Raw genomic sequence first — 18,681 nt, forward strand, 5'->3', positions numbered from 1 at the left:
AATGTGCTCCAGGAGCTCCCCCTTCCCAGAGGAGAAGGACAGGTGTACGGGGGAGAATCTGTGTGAGGAGGTACTTGGAGGGGGGCTAATATTGGGAATTAAAGTGAATAAATAAATATTTTTAAAACTTGTGCCTTGTGGGAGGAGGCGTGTCACTGGGAGCAGTCTAAGTTCAATACACTCACACCATTCTCTGCCTCCTGCTCACTGTTTGAGATGTGAGCTCTCAGCTGCCCTCCCCCCACCCCACGCCACCCATTCCTTTGTCCCCCCATCATTTAACTCTCTGGAAGGATAACTCCAATCTAACACTTTCTTTTATAACTTGCCTTGGTCATGGTGTTTTATCACAGGAATAGAAAACTAACCAATACACTAACTTAAAAGTTGTTTTTCTGTCTCCTTCTTCTATACCCCTCGTCCCTACCCCTCCCACTCTGTCCAGCCCCTGCACTACTTCCCAAAAGAAGCAGAATTAGGAGGATTGCTTGGTGAGGGAACACATTTGAAGATAATTAAATCAACTGATTCAGCAGTTTTTCACTTGCTCACTTAGACACTTGGGGTTTTTTTCGGGTGGGGGGGAATGTTCATTTGTTTTTTATCTTTTATAGCAAAGATCACCAGAAATTTACAGCAAATCACTATTGTTTACCCAGAGTTGCCCAGATTTTGAGAAAATCTCCGTCCCCATATACAGAGCCTGTTTTCAAGGTGTGAGATGAGATAAGAGATACCCTGTTGGGGGCAAGATTCTGTTTATTGAGAAGCATTCGTTTTATAAGCAATAATTTTCTTTCTGTGTCAATACATAAACATGCATGTACACTACAGTAGACTTGTCAGATGTCCAACATAAAAAGGGCAGTGGCTTATGACCATGGCACATCTCATCAGACCTAACTGAAGCAAATCCCTTTGTTGCTCTATGACTCCATCTCCAACTCTTTGGAATCAGAGATGGTGTTTACATCCCTGTGGGATTTGAGGTTCTCAGTCTAAGCAAAAGGAGTCAAAAGCCTGCAGTGATAATTCACTCTATTCTAACAATACATTCACAGTTCCAAGATTGTCATCCCTTCTGCTTAAGCTTCCCGAATATTCTTTGTTCAAGTGTTTCCTTCCAGAAGCTCTTCAGGAAGCTTGCCACAAATTGGTTTCAACAAGGTCAGTACAACCTATATATCCTGTTTATCAAAACTTTTCTTTGCTTGCATTGTCTGAACACTCAGTCCACATCCACCCCAACTGCTGTGTTTCTGAACAGCTTCTGAAGTAGAATATTAAATCCTTTGTTGCTGTGATGCAAAGCGTGGAGCAACTCTAGTTTATCTCAAATAACACGGATACTATTGAAAATAGAAACCACCTCCCAACTATTTTCATTTTATCTAATGAACACAGAGGAAAGTCTCAGGTCCAAGGAAGAAAAGGTCCACAACTCACCACCTGGAATTGTGCGAGGAATGTTTGCTACAGATTTCAAAGTCACAGTTTGCTTAAGTTAACAGTTTGTTCACTAATCAGAAATGTCAACTCTACTTGAGATGTCCAAATAGGATCACAGTCTTTCAAATGGTGAGTGGTTATCTGCATGGGTTCTTTAGAGCATTTTTGTGTTATTAAGTTACACAGAGGTATGGACATACAGAATTGCATGCTTACTAGCCAACCATGACACAGAAAGCTGTTGATGTTGGATAACATTGACTGCATTGTTGCTACGCACCCTCCCCTCCTAAGAGCTCGTGCTGACAATAACTCTGGTTCTAGGCATCAAATCCCCAGATATTGGTTCATTTTATTCAAGGCATCACACACTGTGTTCAAATCACTGCGCAGGTCCTGTACCACATTCTCAATACTTCTGGTGTCTTTCAGAATTTCAATGCTCTGCGTATATGGGTTGAAGTATACCGAGAAGGGACGGGTAATTGACTTTGCAAAGTCCCTGTAGAATAAACAAAAAAACAGAAGGAAAACACAATCAACCGCCATGGGTACAAAAAACAGATAGACAGAAGGAACAGCCAGAGACATTTAAAAGTGACTTTCTATAGAAGGAAGAAAAGCAGGTTTACCTCATCTTTTCTTTGGCTTCTTCAAAACTGTCCGAAACAAAGTAAGCGTTCTGAAAGGTGGTGATTAGGCATTCCTGCAAGCAGGTCGTCTTTGGGTCAAAGGATTTCACACACGCCTTGTCGGAAAGAGCATGCTGCAAAACATATCACAGAACTCATTCAAGACCATAAAGAGGCTTCCAAGGTACCAAGGCGGCAAACATCCTAGCTCAACCAGCCACAGAACTTCTCAGTTACTAGTCTACCACAGACATAGAACCCTCCCTGCGGCAGGCAAATTGGGTGCTAGGGAAGAGGTTTGTTTGTTGGCTTGGCTTTTTTAAGTCTCTTACAGAGTGGAGGGAGAAAATGAGCTCACCTTAACAGTTCATTACTATCAGCCAAATTCATGCAAAAGGACAGTTTAGCGCTCTCTCCCATGACACAAATGGAATTTTAAAATCTACCCTATGAATAGAAGCAGGTACCGCAGAAATATGCTCCTAAAATGTGTTTCTATAAGCAATGTACTGAAATTTCACTTAAATGGCAGAAGTAATAATTACCTGCGCAGAGAGGTAATTGAGACTCTCGCTCAACTATTTGTGGACTCGTTGGGAGACATTTTGAGGCCAGGTACTGTGTATCAACAGAGAAATGGGGTGGGCCTGTATATTGAAGAGTGCTTACAAAGTACTCATTCACCTTCGACAAAATACAGTAGAGCAATGCACAGCAAATAAATATTGCTGGTGGGGGTGCGAAGAACCAGTATTAATAGTTACACTTAAACCCAAAGCAGACGTTAGAAAACCAGGAAAGCCAGTATAATTACTGTTTGAGCCATCAATGGCTCCATTTAGCTCACCGCATGCCTAGCACTAAGAACAGTAAGGAATCCTGAATGGCTATGTCTTCAAGATAAATTCAATGATGTTAAAAGTTAATGGTCATTTCTTACCACATGCGACCTACCTGTCTCTAGACTCTTGATGGAAGGTTCAGATACCTAAGCCTTCATTCTATCTTGTTAAGTCTAGATGACATCTAGAAATGAGTGTTTTCAAAAAAACAACTAAGGTGGCTCCAATGTAAGTGTTTTCAAATGATACTCCTATAAATTTTGTTCTTGATTTAAGAGATCATTCCACTGGCAGAGATGGAGAAGGGGGTAGCAGAAATTGCCTTGAAGCGAGCATTAAAACACAGAGGCTGTCGTCAACAGGCTGATGCATCTATTTGCCCATCCAATGTATTTCTCTCTGCCTTTGCCTTCTCAAGCAAAGAGTGAGAATTTCTTGAAAAACGCTCAAACCAGTGCCCTCCCCATCAATATTCTTAGTGCATTCCCTCTAACAATTTCAAAGTGCACACGATTCTTTACAGCCCTTGGAGGGGAAGGCTGTGGTCCTCTGTGTTTGGGAACACAATTGAGAAACCTTACCAACATGAACAAAAGGGGACAAAGTGCTCGTAATTTGTTTTCCACAAAATCTTGTTGTCCGGATCGAGATGGATTCATATATGGATCGTGGAGGGTAAAGGATGTGGAAGACCTTCAGAGTGAGTTCTTTCTTTCTCTGGGCTGCAGAACAACTTCATTATGAAGCATTACCTACAAATGCTCTTTCGCAGGGCTCGGCGCAGCACAGTGAACATCAGGGCACTTCGGTTCCACATGACCAATAAATCCTGTCCGCATTTTCCAAACAACTTTATAGTTTTACAAACGAAAATGTCTTTTGATGAGAGATATTGCCCCTTTGAGAAGAACTGGCTTCCTGTTGGCTGTGGCTTTCAGAATTAGAAGTTGCTTTCATTGCAGCCGTACACTGTGATTACATTTAACTGGTGTGTCTTACTCAAATTGTCCATTCATCCACTGGTACGTGGAAGGAAGGACACTGATTGACTCCCATGTCCTCAATCTTCCCACTCTCTTCCCTGTACTGGGAGGCAGAGGCAGACTGGTAGCAGCAAAGGCTATAAGAACAATTAAGCCATGCATCCTTGGGACATCTCTGCTGAGCCAAACACTTTTCAGAGAGTTGAGGACAAGCACGAAAGGAAATGAAACCCACCAGTGCCTCCCATCCATTTCCAACACCTCTAGAAGATGTTAGCAACCAGGCAGTGTGTGCGCAGGGCACCTGCACCGTGTGTGTACTCAATGACAAAGACTGGAAACAGCGTAGGCTCTGAAACAATCATCGTGTGGTTGTCTCACTGACTCCGCAGATGTCTACATTCATTCATCTTAGCAGGAAAAGAGGATTAGAGTAGATCAAGAAAATCCTCAGAGGACAGGATGCCCTGCCTCAGACTTCATGGAAGAAATCCCTCTGTGTACACAGCTAATTGTTTAAGGCAAAGACCATTAGGTCAGACATATGGCACTTAGCCAGTATAATACTTAAGTGAAAATTGTGAGTTGACTGGATTTTGTTGTTGTTTGGTTGGTTGGTTGTTTTTTGTTTTTTGTTTTGTTTTGTTTTGTTTTTTTGGTTTGGTTTGGTTTGGTTTGATTTGGTTTGGTTTGGTTTGGTGTGGTTTGGTTTGGTGTGGTTTGGTTTTTTAAATAGGTTTCACTATGTAGCCCAGGCTAGCCAGCACTATCTTCTTACCTCAGCTTCCCAAGCACCACACAGACCAAGCAGGAAGTTTACTGTTTTAAGGGCTCAAAACTATGATTTATTCTCAGGAACTGTATATGATATTCTGGTTTATAGAGTCCTCTCCATCCGTAAAGCATGAAAGCATGACTACCTCTAATCTGTAAATGAAGGTGGCTTCACTAACAATAGCCATGTATTAGCCTGAAAGATAATAAGAGTCTGGAGTTGATGGAGCCACCTATGAATGAAATGTGCTTGTGCTTAAAATCTCATCCACCTAACAACCAGCTCGCCCCTGTGGTGACTGACAGCAACATCCAGGCTGCCCAGGAGGTCCCCATGTCTGAATGCTTCCATGTGTTCCAAGAGATGCAAAATAGCATCAATGTCTCCTTAGATACAAAAGGCCACTGACCAACTAGGTTTCTTGAGTCTATCTCTGTTCTTATAAGTTACCTCACTTTGGGGAAACAGCTACTATGCCAACCCCTGTATGCCATGGAAGAGGCCTCTAAACACTGTCTTAGGTTTTTTGATGTCCCAGAGGAACTCTGTGGTAAACTCCCTCTGAAGTGTTGACTTTCTGAAGTCCTAGAGTGTTCAAGAATTAATTTGATTTTTCTATAGAAAGCTCTATAATGCTCGAGCCATTGCAAATGTGCAAGAGTATTGAAGAGTCATCTGCTCCTGTCTGGACACTCTGTAACACTTGTTCTCAACCTTCCTAATGCTGTGACCCTGTAGTGTAGTTCCTCATAGATGGTGACCCCCAACCATAAAATTATTTTCATTGCTATTTCATAACTGTAATTTTGCTAATATTATTAATCATAATGTAAATATCAAATATGCTGGATATTTCATATGTGACACCTATAAAAGGGTTTTTCAACCCCCAAAGGGGATGAGATCCACAAGTTGAGAACCACTGCTCTAAAAGAACCATTTTTGGTGTTTTCCATAGTGCTAAAAATAGGGGTATATGACTAAAACCAGGAATCCTGGCTTCTCAATGTGACCATGCCAAGAATCTAGACATATTAAGCCTGAATGGGCACAGAGTTAAATATGAAGTAACCTAGAAAATTTGCAGCTGGCCCTTGGAAGCTGTGTTTATCAATGGTCCAATGGCCCCTTTGTGATTTAAGCATCTTGAAAGCTGTAGTTAGACTCCTGCTGCTATCTCGGGGACTAAAGCACCCAGAAAGCCTGCACAGTTGTCTCATATGTACACTAACAAAGATTCCGCATCTTCAAAAGATGCTGGCTTCCGCATAATGTCATTTGCATCACGGTTTTGAAACTCCCACCCACTTCCAGTCTTTTTAAGATCATGGGAAGAAAACACCTTAAAGGAGATAAATAAATATTCATCAAAGTTTCTGAGGAAATCGATTCATAACTCTCCCTTCCGCTTCTCCCTTTGAGGTCTCCTGTTCCAATCTCCCTTTGGAGTATCTACACTTCTTTGCTAAATAAACTTCTACTTGATCTAACTGAATTCTTTCCTTCAAGAACACAAGAACTGAAGAGAAATTTTTAACCCAGTAGCAGTGTAATACCAGATGAGGAAGTGTCTCAAAATGAGCTGCAGTTTCCTCTGTGGTAAATCTAAAAAACTCTGACCTGCATCAATCTAAGAATCTTCTTACAGTATAATTTTGACAAGGCCTATAAACCCAGAGCACTCTCCACTTTGCCTGTGTCAATTTACTAATGCTGCCTTTCCTATTGGTCCTGAGGTGACCCATGTCACCCTTGACCACCAAGTACCAGTATTGGTCACTTGGTATTGGTCACTATCCTTTTGACATCAAAATTTTCCAGTTGCTGGAATAATAATACAAGATAATTCAGAGCCTACATCTCAAACTTGGAGGTTAAATTTGGCTCTATTCCTTCCTGTACAGTTTGGGGAACCTAATGGACTCGATAGCCCAAGGTTGTGGTCAGAATTAAACGGGAAATGCATTAAAATGGCTATCATGTGACGTGCTTAATATATTTAGTTACCATCCCTAGCTTAACATATTTAGTTACCATCCCTAGTTCAGTCTAGAGAGGATTGTATGTGCTGCCTAATAAGCATGTCCTCCCTCACCCCCAGAGGTCTAGAACCTATAGGGAAAGAATGGTTCTGGGTATGAGACTTGTAAGACTCAAACTGCAATTGTGGCTTCTCTGACGCACTTGACATCTTCCTTCCTCTCAGACACCCATTTCTACAGGGACACAGAGGTATTATCTCAACTATTGTAGATGTAAACCTGTTATCCTCACTCTCTATATTAGGACTGGTTAAATTTTGAGGGAAAAAAAATCTCAGGTGTGAAGTCAGATTTATAAGCAGTTTGGAGACCTAGAATTCAAGTAAGGTTTTGCAAAGACTCCTATGTTCATAGCCCAGTGCAAACACGACTGTGTTCACACCGCAGTCATCTGTTCCCATATCAGCACAACAACAAATAGGTAGATCTGATTATGTATACACACACTGTGCAGGCATGTAGATATTAGCTTTTTAAACCTCACTTGGATACTCACCATTTTAACCAGACATGATATGAATTGTGGATGACAAACCCTCCAGCAACTGAGGGACCAACATCAGGCTAACAGTTGCAACGGTATCAAATACCTCAATGTAATATATATCCTTGCAGTTCATCCGAAACTATGTTTGCATAGGGATTACGATGATGCTATTAATTAAAGCCATCCCTATGTTGGATCAATATCTCCAGGCTCAGCAATGGTTCCCCGCACTTGATTTTCCTCAGCGATGCGAGGCTTTCTTGGTTTGAATAAGATTCATGGGCAAGGGAGCAGCCTCCTTCTTCAGTGGACACAGCTCAGAAGTTTCTACCCTTCAGTCCCCCAGCATTTGCTCTGTTGTTAACAGGCCCTCCTTCAAGAAAGGGAGAGAATGGGAGCAGAGGCTTAAGCCACCGGAGCCCGGTAAGGGTGGGGAGCTTGGCAACTGAGTCCTCACTCCAGCAACCACACTGACCTTCCGGGTAACCTCAGAAAGCCTGCCTGGCCTTCGAGACTTTCCTCCACAGCCTGGCAGTAATTCTGACCACCTCCCAGCACTGCTAGAAGGGGCAATAAATACAAATGATTGTAATAAATAGAGAGCTGTTTGGAGAATGCTGAATAATAGCCATATAAAGGTAAAATAATAATTCACCAGGCGAGGACATCCTAAAACCAAAGCCAAAAAGAGGTACTCAAATTTGCTTAAACCTGAAACACAAAGGAGATATATTTATTTTTTTTTTTTTTTTTTTTTTTGTTTTTTGTTTTTTTAATCACATGTACATATAGATTATCTGGTCACTATTGCTTGAATCCCTCCTATTGATATAATTCATATCATTTTTCTATATTGCTGATGAGGATGTTAAACCTTAAATTGGATTGAACCACTAGATTCTCTTTTTTTTTAATTAGATATTTTCTTTATATACATTTCAACTGTTATCCCGAAAGTTCCCTACACCCTACCCCCTCCCTGCTCCCCTACCTACCCACTCCCACTTCTTGGCCCTGGCATTCCCCTGTACGGGGGCATATAAAGTTTGCAAGACCAAGGGGTCTCTCTTCCCAGTGATGGCTGACTAGGCCATCTTCTGCTACATATGCAGCTAGAGATATGAGTTCTGGGGGTACTGGTTAGTTCATATTGTTGTTCCACCTATAGTGTTGCAGACCCCTTCAGCTCCTTGGGTGCTTTCTCTAGCTTCTCCATTGGGGGCCCTGTGTTCCATCCAGTAGCTGACTGTGAGCATCCACTTCTGTATTTGTCAGGCACTGGCATAGCCTCATACGAGACAGCTATAACAGGGTCCCTTCAGCAAAATCTTTCTGGCATATGCAATAGTGTCTGGGTTTGGTGGCTGATTATGGGATGGATCCCCAGGTGGGGTAGTCTCTGGATAGTCCATCCTTTTTTTTTTTTTTTTTTTTTTTTTTAATATTTTTATTACATAATTTCCTCAATTACATTTCCAATACTATCCCAAAAGTCCCCCATAGCGCCCCCCACTTCCCTACCCACCCATTCCCATTCTTTTGGCCCTGGCTTTCCCCTATATTGGGGCATATAAAGTTTGCAAGTCCAATGGGCCTCTCTTTCCATTGATGGCCGACTAGGCCATCTTTCGATACATATGCAGCTAGAGACAAGAGCTCCAGGGTTCCGGTTAGTACATCATGTTGTTCCAACAATAGGGTTGCAGATCCCTTTAGCTCCTTGGGTACTTTCTCTAGCTTCTCCATTGGGAGCCCTGTGATACATCCAATAGCTGACTGTGAACATCCACTCCTGTGTTTGCTAGGCCCCGGCATCGTCTCACAAGAGACAGCTATATTTGGGTCCTTTCAGCAAGATCTTGCTAGTGTATGCAATGGTGTCAGCGTTTAGAAGCTGATTATGGGACGGATCCCTGGATACAGCAGTCTCTAAATGGACCATCCTTTCATCACAGCTACGAACTTTGTCTCTGTAGCTCCTTCCCTGGGTGTTTTGTTCCCAATTCTAAGAAGGTGCACAGTGTCCACACTTTGGTCTTCATTCTTCTTGAGTTTCATGCGTTTAGCAAATTGTATCTTATATCTTGGGTATCCTAAGTTTTGGGCTAATATCCACTTATCAATGAATACATATTGTGTGAGTTCTTTTGTGATTGTGTTACTTCACTCAAGATGATGCCCTCCAGGTCCATCCATTTGGCTAGGAATTTCATAAATTCATTCTTTTTAATAGCTGAGTAGTACTCCATTGTGTAAATGTACCATAATTTCTGTATCCATTCCTCTGTTGAGGGACATCTGGGTTCTTTCCAGCTTCTGGCTATTATAAATAGGGCTGCTATGAACATAGTGGAGCATGTGTCCTTCTTACCGGTTGGGACATCTTCTGGATATATGCCCAGGAGAGGTATTGCTGGATCCTCCGGTAGTACTATGTCCAATTTTCTGAGGAACCGCCAGACTGATTTCCAGAGTGGTTGTACAAGCTTGCAATCCCACCAACAATGGAGGAGTGTTCCTCTTTCTCCACATCCTCGCCAGCATCTGCTGTCACCTGAGTTTTTGATCTTAGCCATTCTGACTGGTGTGAGGTGGAATCTCAGGGTTGTTTTGATTTGCATTTCCCTGATGATTAAGGATGTTGAACATTTTTTCAGGTGCTTCTCTGCCATACGGTATTCCTCAGGTGAGAATTCTTTGTTCAGTTCTGAGCCCCATTTTTTAATGGGGTTATTTGACTTTCTGGAGTCCACCTTCTTGAGTTCTTTATATATATTGGATATTAGTCCCTTATCTGATTTAGGATAGGTGAAGATCCTTTCCCAATCTGTTGGTGGTTTTTTTGTCTTATTGATGGTGTCTTTAGCCTTGCAGAAGCTTTGTAGTTTCATGAGGTCCCACTTGTCAATTCTCGATCTTACAGCACAAGCCATTACTGTTCTATTCAGGAATTTTTCCCCTGTGCCCATATCTTCAAGGCTTTTCCCCACTTTCTCCTCTATAAGTTTCAGTGTCTCTGGTTTTATGTGAAGTTCCTTGATCCACTTAGACTTGACCTTAGTACAAGGAGATAGGAATGGATCGATTCGCATTCTTCTACATGTTAACAACCAGTTGTGCCAGCACCATTTGTTGAAAATGCTGTCTTTCTTCCACTGGATGTTTTTAGCTCCTTTGTCGAAGATCAAGTGACCATAGGTGTGTGGGTTCATTTCTGGGTCTTCAATTCTATTCCATTGGTCTATTTGTCTGTCACTATACCAGTACCATGCAGTTTTTATCACAATTGCTCTGTAGTAGAGCTTTAGGTCCGGCATGGTGATTCCACCAGAGGTTCTTTTATTCTTGAGAAGAGTTTTTGCTATCCTAGGTTTTTTGTTATTCCAGATGAATTTGCAGATTGCACTTTCTAATTCGTTGAAGAATTGATTTGGAATTTTGATGGGGATTGCATTGAATCTGTAGATTGCTTTTGGCAAGATAGCCATTTTTACAATGTTGATCCTGCCAATCCATGAGCATGGGAGATCTTTCCATCTTCTGAGATCTTCTATAATTTCTTTCTTCAGAGACTTGAAGTTTTTATTATACAGATCTTTCACTTCCTTAGTTAGAGTCACGCCAAGATATTTTATATTATTTGTGACTATTGAGAAGGGTGTTGTTTCCCTAATTTCTTTCTCAGCCTGTTTATTCTTTGTGTAGAGAAAGGCCATTGATTTGTTTGAGTTAATTTTATATCCAGCTACTTCACCGAAGCTGTTTATCAGGCTTAGGAGTTCTCTGGTGGAATTTTTAGGGTCACTTATATATACTATCATATCGTCTGCAAAAAGTGATATTTTGACTTCATCTTTTCCAATTTGTATCCCTTTGATCTCCTTTTGTTGTCGAATTGCTCTGGCTAGGACTTCAAGTACAATGTTGAATAGGTATGGAGAAAGTGGACAGCCTTGTCTAGTCCCTGATTTTAGAGGGATTGCTTCAAGCTTCTCACCATTTACTTTGATGTTGGCTACTGGTTTGCTGTAGATTGCTTTTATCATGTTTAGGTATGGGCCTTGAATTCCTGATCTTTCCAAGACTTTTATCATGAATGGGTGTTGGATCTTGTCAAATGCTTTTTCCGCATCTAAGGAGATGACCATGTGGTTTTTATCTTTGAGTTTGTTTATATACTGGATTACGTTGATGGATTTCCGTATATTGAACCATCCCTGCATCCCTGGGATGAAACCTACTTGGTCAGGATGGATGATTGTTTTGATGTGTTCTTGGATTCGGTTAGCAAGAACTTTATTGAGGATTTTTGCATCAATATTCATAAGGGATATTGGTCTGAAGTTTTCTATCTTTGTTGGGTCTTTTTGTGGTTTAGGTATCAGAGTAATTGTGGCTTCATAGAATGAGTTGGGTAGAGTACCTTCTGTTTCTATTTTGTGGAATAGTTTGTGAAGAACTGGGATTAGATCTTCTTTGAAGGTCTGATAGAACTCTGCACTAAACCCATCTGGTCCTGGGCTTTTTTTAGTTGGGAGACTATTAATGACTGCTTCTATTTCTTTGGGGGATATAGGGCTGTTTAGATCATTAACCTGATCTTGATTCAACTTTGGTACCTGGTATCTGTCTAGGAACTTGTCCATTTCATCCAGGTTCTCCAGTTTTGTTGAGTATAGCCTTTGGTAGAAGGATCTGATGGTGTTTTGGATGTCTTCAGGATCTGTTGTTATGTCTCCTTTTTCATTTCTGATTTTGTTAATTAGGATGCTTTCCCTGTGCCCTCTAGTGAGTCTGGCTAAGGGTTTATCTATCTTGTTGATTTTCTCAAAGAACCAGCTCCTTGATTGGTTGATTCTTTGAATAGTTTTTCTTGTTTCTACTTGGTTGATTTCACCCCTGAGTTTGATTATTTCCAGCATTCCAGCAATTATTGTAGAGACTAAAGTTACCAAATCTTTGCCCTGAAGAGAAGAAAAAAACAGAAGTCATCCTTTTCCAGGGAAAAGAGCAAAAACTGCCTTTTTTGCATTTTGAAGTAAATGAATCTTTTTTTTTCAAGGCAAGACTCACTATTCATCATTAGCAATCATTTCCTTACCACCTATCACAGTGTGGTGTGTGTGGTGTGTGCCTCTATAGGCTCACGCATTTCAACACTTGCTTTCCAGTGGTGGCACGGATTGGGAGGTGTGGAGCTTTCAGGGGGCGGAGCCTAGATGGAAGAAGTAAATCGATGCCTCCAGAGTTGCAGCCCAGCACTGCTCTTGCTTCTGGGTCTGCTGGGCTGGCGAGGTGTGAGCAAGGTGCATGATCATCTCCCTCCACCTGAGTCACCAGCTACTCCCACCGCCATGCCTTCCCCAGATGATGTACCGTTCCCCCCTCCACCCCTCCCCCCAGAACCTGAGAACCAAATGAAACCTTTCTTCCCTGACATTGCTCTAGCCCGGTGACAAGGGGATATAACACATACCCATCCCAAAGTGAACAGCCTTCACTCTTGGTTCTGTAACATACTAACCTCTTTCTAAGCCTTCCCTCCAAGACTCCCTTTCTCACAACTGGGGCCATGAACTTTGGGGAGTGTTGAAGAAAATGAATGAACAAACAAGGAAGACAAGGAAGTAATGAAAAAAATAATAGTTACACTGCTAGATCAACTGTAGAATGGGGAGGGAAAGGGCAGCACAGAAGACACGTGCTAGGTGGTTGGTAGAAGGGCCCAGTTATCCTGTTTTCAATCTGCTCTTCAAAGTTGATTTTCCAGATGACGTAGCTCATGGTTAGCTGTTCTCTACAATGACGAGACATGGAGAAAGCCCCACCTTCACAGGCTTCTGGAGTCCCTCCCAGCATGTCAACCATCACACTGAGGGTATGAGATCTATGCTCACTTTTATAAGCTTTCTGTCTCTGAAAATAAAACCAAGTGAGATATAGATATATAGATATAGATATTGATATATAAAATCTCACTTGATTTTATGTATATATATATATCACTTGATTATATATATATATATGTATCACTTGATTTTATTTATGATATTGTGTGTATGTGCATGTGCGTGTGCGTGTGCGTGTGTGTGTGTGTGTGTGTGCTATTAAGAAAAGCCATCCCTACATTGGACATTGGGTCTAGGATCACAATATCTTTCTTCAAATATATATATATATATATACATACACATATATGAAGAAAAGTGAAAGTCCTTCTCCAAACTACATATTCCACTCTTAGGAACACTTGGCCAGCTCTGAAGAGCAACATCTTTGCCCTCAGGAAAATTACAGCACAAATCTTAGAAGTTTTATGTTCTGAGAGAAAAGGTGCATTGTGGCTACTTAAATAAAAGTTATGAAGACTGTACTAAAAGCCTCCAGCAACTTAGGGACCTACATTAGAGCATCAGTTGGAGCAATAGAAAATGTTTTAATGCAATAGATAACTTCATTCGAATTGTAAAAATATTTACATAAGATATATGATAGTGCTATTAATAAAGCCACCCCTACATTGGGTCTAGGATCGTATCTTTCTTCAAATTAAAAAAAAATAGGATGTTCAGGGGACTGGAGAGACAGCTCAGTGGATAAGAGTGCTCACTGCTCTTTCAGAAGATGAGAGGGCAGCTCACAACCACCTGGGGGTCTGACACCCTCTTCTGGGTTCTGTGAGTACCTGCAGTCATGTGCACATGCATGCACACACATATAAACATACACAAGTATAATGGTTAAATATTTAAATGAGCTGTGAAGCGTTCTGGACACTTACAGGAGCAAGGCAGACAGGGAGAAGGGCTGCTAAAGAAAATGCCAGTGTTCTGGTTTCTCCGTGAACAGTTAGAAGGTATTTCTTATGCAACGAACATCTAAATTGTAAAACCAGTCCAAAACAGCAATCATGGGGATACTGGAGTGTTGAAATCTGAGAATGGAAGAATGCTAATGTCCAGAGGTGATGGACCTGAACGGGAAGCTGCTCGGCAGACAATGCCCTTTGCTGTACATATTTCTAGCTGATTTCCATTTCTGGATGATTCTGTCCACACCAGTAAAAACAAAAACAACAGATTCACCCCAGTGCTGCCTACACAAGCCTCATTAACCAGACCAAGAGACCCTGTCCAAAGTTGGGAGCCATGAGAGAGATTTGTTTCTTTTGTATCTGGAATAATTTATAAACCATCTGAAGGGAGTGTAAATAGATGCAGCTCAGGAGTTTTGTTTTCTGGCTTTTTCAGGGGAACCAAGAAGCACTTGTAGAGAGTATGGTCATCTAGGGCATCATGCCATCTTACTGCTGTAGGCTTTGACCAGTGAGTCAATATTAACACTAACTATATCATTATTGACTATTTGTAATTGGATATTTTATTTACATTTCAAATGTTATTCCCTTTCCTGAGAAACCCCCTATCTCATCCCCGCTTCTACAAAGGTGTTCCCCCACCCCACCCCACCCACTCTTGCTTCCCTGCTATTGATTATTTTTTAAAAGCCAGCAAAATGCCTCCACAGGTAAATGGGCTTCCTATGTGTCCCTACTGACACATAGTTTAAGTGTTTAGATTTTTAAATGAGGTGTTTTACAACTCATTTAAATATTTAACAATTATATTTGTGTGTGTGTGTTTATATGTGTGTGCATGCATGTGCACATGACTGCAGGTACTCACAGAATCCAGAAGAGGGTGTCAGACCCCCAGGTGGTTGTGAGCTGCCCTCTCATCTTCTGAAAAAGCAGTGAGCACTCTTAGCCACTGAGCTGTCTCTCCAGTCCCCTGAACATCTTACTTTTTTAAATTTGAAGAAAGATATTATGATCCTAGCACTACCATATTTCTTATGTAAATATGTTTAATCCTCAGAATCATAAGGTAGAAGAAGAGAACCAAGTAAGTTATTTTTCTGACCACACATGTGCTTTGAAATGTGTACACAAAAACACACACATGCACAAATAGCGGAAAACACTTGCAAATGCTTATCATAGTATACCAAACTAGTATACCAAGTTTGTTTGTTTGTTTTTTAATTTTGAGCATTATCTTTTATTCTAGCCACACCCAGCCTCAGTCAGCTGCCCAGATGTGCAGGGTTTTGGCTGCAGCCCAGCTGTTACTCACTCCCTTGGTCCATTACTGGGCATCCTCTCCTTTCCCAATACCTGGCTCCTGATTTCTCAAGTCTCACAGAGAGCATCAGGCTCCTCCTCAGCAAGCCTTCTCAAGCATGACCCCAGATGCGCTAGACACAGTTGTCACACTTTTTCTATTATCTACTTGGTTGTTTATCTGGCACTAGATGTCAAGTCCTGGATAGTAAGCACCTCAGGATGTTGAATCTAGAGCGCTCACACTGCAGTCTACACTGCCTGCATTGGGGGCCTGGCTCTAGCACATTAGATGTGTGGTTTAGGCAAATTCTGTAATGTCTTTATGCCCTCAGTTGTCTCATGGTCTCATCGCTTACAATAATGACGTCGTGTTCCTATGGGGACTAAATAAGTGTGTATGAAAATCCTCAACTCCATTTAAGAGTTTGACAAGTTGTGTTATTTTCCTTGGATCCACATTCTTCATCATTCTCTGTCTTTGGATCCCCAGTTTCTGGCACAGTGCATGCCACACTGTAAGGAAAGGTTTTTAGGAATGGACAAATTATCTAATTATTGAAGTTATAAAACTGTGGTGAGATTGCATCTTTTGAGAATACAAATAAGCAAGATATTCCAGGAACAGCGCATCCCCTGATTGTATTATACTACAGCAACCGATGCTGAAGAGAACACCCTAAGCTAGTCCATCATCCTGACCTTAGTCTGAGTTATCAAAGCAAGAGTAAGTTATTTCCAGTATGATTTCCAGATTATACATCATATTGCCTCCTAAATGCATCCAAACTTACTAGAATGTCAAAATTATCAGAGTGGTCCAGGGCCTACCATTTCCAAATAAATGATCATTTTACTATTTAAGGAAAAAAAATTACAATTCTTGAGCATCGCTAAGAGATATAACATGCCTCTTTGACACTATGCTTACTCAGTTTGTTTTCTTTTAAACTGTTAATATGTACAATTTTTTTTGGATGTTGTTCTTGCTCCTGGCTGCTGCTGCTGCTGCTGCTTTCAGACAGGGTTTCTCTGTGTAGCCCTGGCTGCCCTGGAACTCACTCTGCAGACCAGGCTGGCCTCGAACTCAGAGACCTCTGTGCCTCTGCCTACTGAGTGCAAGGATTAATGGTGTGCACCACCACTGCCCGGCTAATGAACAAGTATTACTAACATATTAATCTTGAAGAAGATGGAATAATCTCCCATTCCTCTTTGAGAGGTAGAAGCTGGGGTGTCCACAGAGCCATGGAGGAGACAGAAATCAGAGGAGCAGAGGCAGGCTCCCCAGCAGATGTCAATCAGAGCATCCCTGTCAATCCGTTGCCTGCTCCCAGCAGTAAATTCAGGCCAGCCATTTGTTCCCCAGCATTCGTCATTCCTGTTGACTCGGGCACATGCCGCTCATCCATTTGAGTCACACCACGAACACAGAAAGGCTTGACCCATTTTCAGAGCTGCAAAAAGGGAGGTCAGCACCCACATCTGAGGTGCCAGATCGTCTGTATTAAATATGTATGGGGAGCTCTGAGTAGAAATGCTCAGACAAACAAATCAATATCGGCCGTGACCTTGAACCAGTTTGCTTGGGGAGGGTATTTTCATTCACAGCTTCATACCTTCAATTCTCCGATGGACGAAAGTAACCCTGCTCCATACGCCCGCAGTTGACCCTCTTGCTTGCAAAGGCCGAACTCGATTGTGAAGAAATAGCACTAAAAAGAAGAAGAAGGAAAAAAAAAAAAAAGATGAACACACATTCAGTGAACTGGCCAACAAGCTCCTTCACAGAATAAAATGGCACCCAAAAAATAAAATGTTGCACTATACATAATTGCCTTAAATTTTTAAAATAAATTTAAATCAGGAGTATTTATTGTAGTTCATTCTCTTGCTTAATGACCCTGTCCTGGCTTGTATATCTCAATGAGCTTGTGGTTAATTTCAACACATGATCATTTTTTGAAAGTCTTTTTTATGATTAAGTTAATATTTTAAATAATAATCCTGCTCTAAGTTGAAAAGCTATAGGAAAAATGTAAACCACAGGGAGTCTTTTGATTCCAGTACGCAGAGACTTTGTGGATCAAATATCTCCTGCAATAATTTTAAAATTTAAAAAAAAAAACTACAATAAATTATAAATGGATGGGTACATCTTAGTTATACCCCACAAGAATATGGTTCCTGTACCTACCAAATCTAGGAGAACAGTGAACTTCAGCAAGAGAGCCTGTCTCAATAACTAAGGCGAACAAAAATAGAGAACACGAGTGATACCCAACATCAACTTCTGAGTCTTTGTGGCATAAATAAGTTCAAGAAAATATGAAAAAAAAAATGAATTGGGATCTAGTCATCTCAAACTTATCTTTTCAATTTGATTATTCATTCAGAATTTTTTTTAAGTTTTGGGGGTTTTTAATTATGTATACAGTGTTCTACCTGTATGTATGTGTGCAGGCCAGAAGAGGACATCAGATCTCATTATAAATGGTTGTGAGCCACCATATGGGTGCTGAGAATTGAACTCAGAACTTCTGGAAGAACAGCCAGTGCTCTTAACCTCTGAGCCATTTGTCCAGCCCCTCAGTAGACATTCATTTAGCTGGGGAGAAGACAGATGTTATTGATAGGTAGAACGAGTCCCAAACAAGCACAGTGGCCTGAGTTTGGAGGGTTTGGACCCCTGGAACTCACATAAAAGCTGGGCTGGAATTCACATCAAGAAGTGAGAATCTAGCAACACATACTAAGAATTGAATCAAATTAGCGCTGTCCTGTGTCCGTGGTGCTAGGGCACTGAAGGTGTTGAGAAAGAAGAGAGTTTAAACACTCCTGTCTCCCCTCGTGCTGGGGTTACAGACAGAACCCAGGATCCCACTGGCCAACCAATCTAGGATAACAGTGAGCTTCAGCAAGAGAGCCTGACTCAATAACTAAGGCACACAAAAATAGAGAACACGAGTGATACCCGACATCAACTTCTGGCCCTCAAATGAGCAAGCACATCCATCACATAAATACACACAAAACACACAAACAGATAAGTAAATAACCAAATCTTTTTAGTAGCACTTGTTGAAAAATCTATTAAGTGCCAATGTTTAGTAAAGAAATGAGAGACAAAGAAAACAAATATATACTTACCAACCCATCCAAACTATAGTGTCAGTGTGGTTTTAGTAACATCTTAAATCAATACTAATATATGCATATGTATATACATGTATATGCGTATTTTTTTAAGGAGACTGTTGGGTGGGTTGGAAGAGAGAATCTGGGATGAGCTGCGGATGGGGTGAATATGGTTAAAATATATTATACAAAATTTTCAAAGAAGTGATAA

At 41.1% G+C, this 18,681-nt stretch overlaps 1 protein-coding gene across 1 annotated transcript in view; it reads right to left on the reverse strand.

Moving 5' to 3' along the window:
• Positions 1-753: 753 nt before the first annotated feature.
• Tph2 (tryptophan hydroxylase 2) overlaps positions 754-18,681 on the reverse strand; it is a 117,954-nt gene continuing 100,026 nt past the window's right edge. The window contains exons 10-12 of the mRNA XM_085843445.1: positions 16,952-17,047; positions 2,082-2,215; positions 754-1,951 (exon numbers count right to left, since the gene is read on the reverse strand). Of these exons, the coding sequence (XP_085699571.1) occupies positions 1,777-1,951; positions 2,082-2,215; positions 16,952-17,047 (405 nt within the window). The 3' untranslated portion in view covers positions 754-1,776. The remainder of the gene's footprint in view (positions 1,952-2,081; positions 2,216-16,951; positions 17,048-18,681) is intronic.

This window comes from Mus caroli, unplaced genomic scaffold (genome assembly GCF_978045245.1).
Source record: "Mus caroli unplaced genomic scaffold, Mus_caroli_1 scaffold_9, whole genome shotgun sequence".
Taxonomy (NCBI): domain Eukaryota; kingdom Metazoa; phylum Chordata; class Mammalia; order Rodentia; family Muridae; genus Mus; species Mus caroli.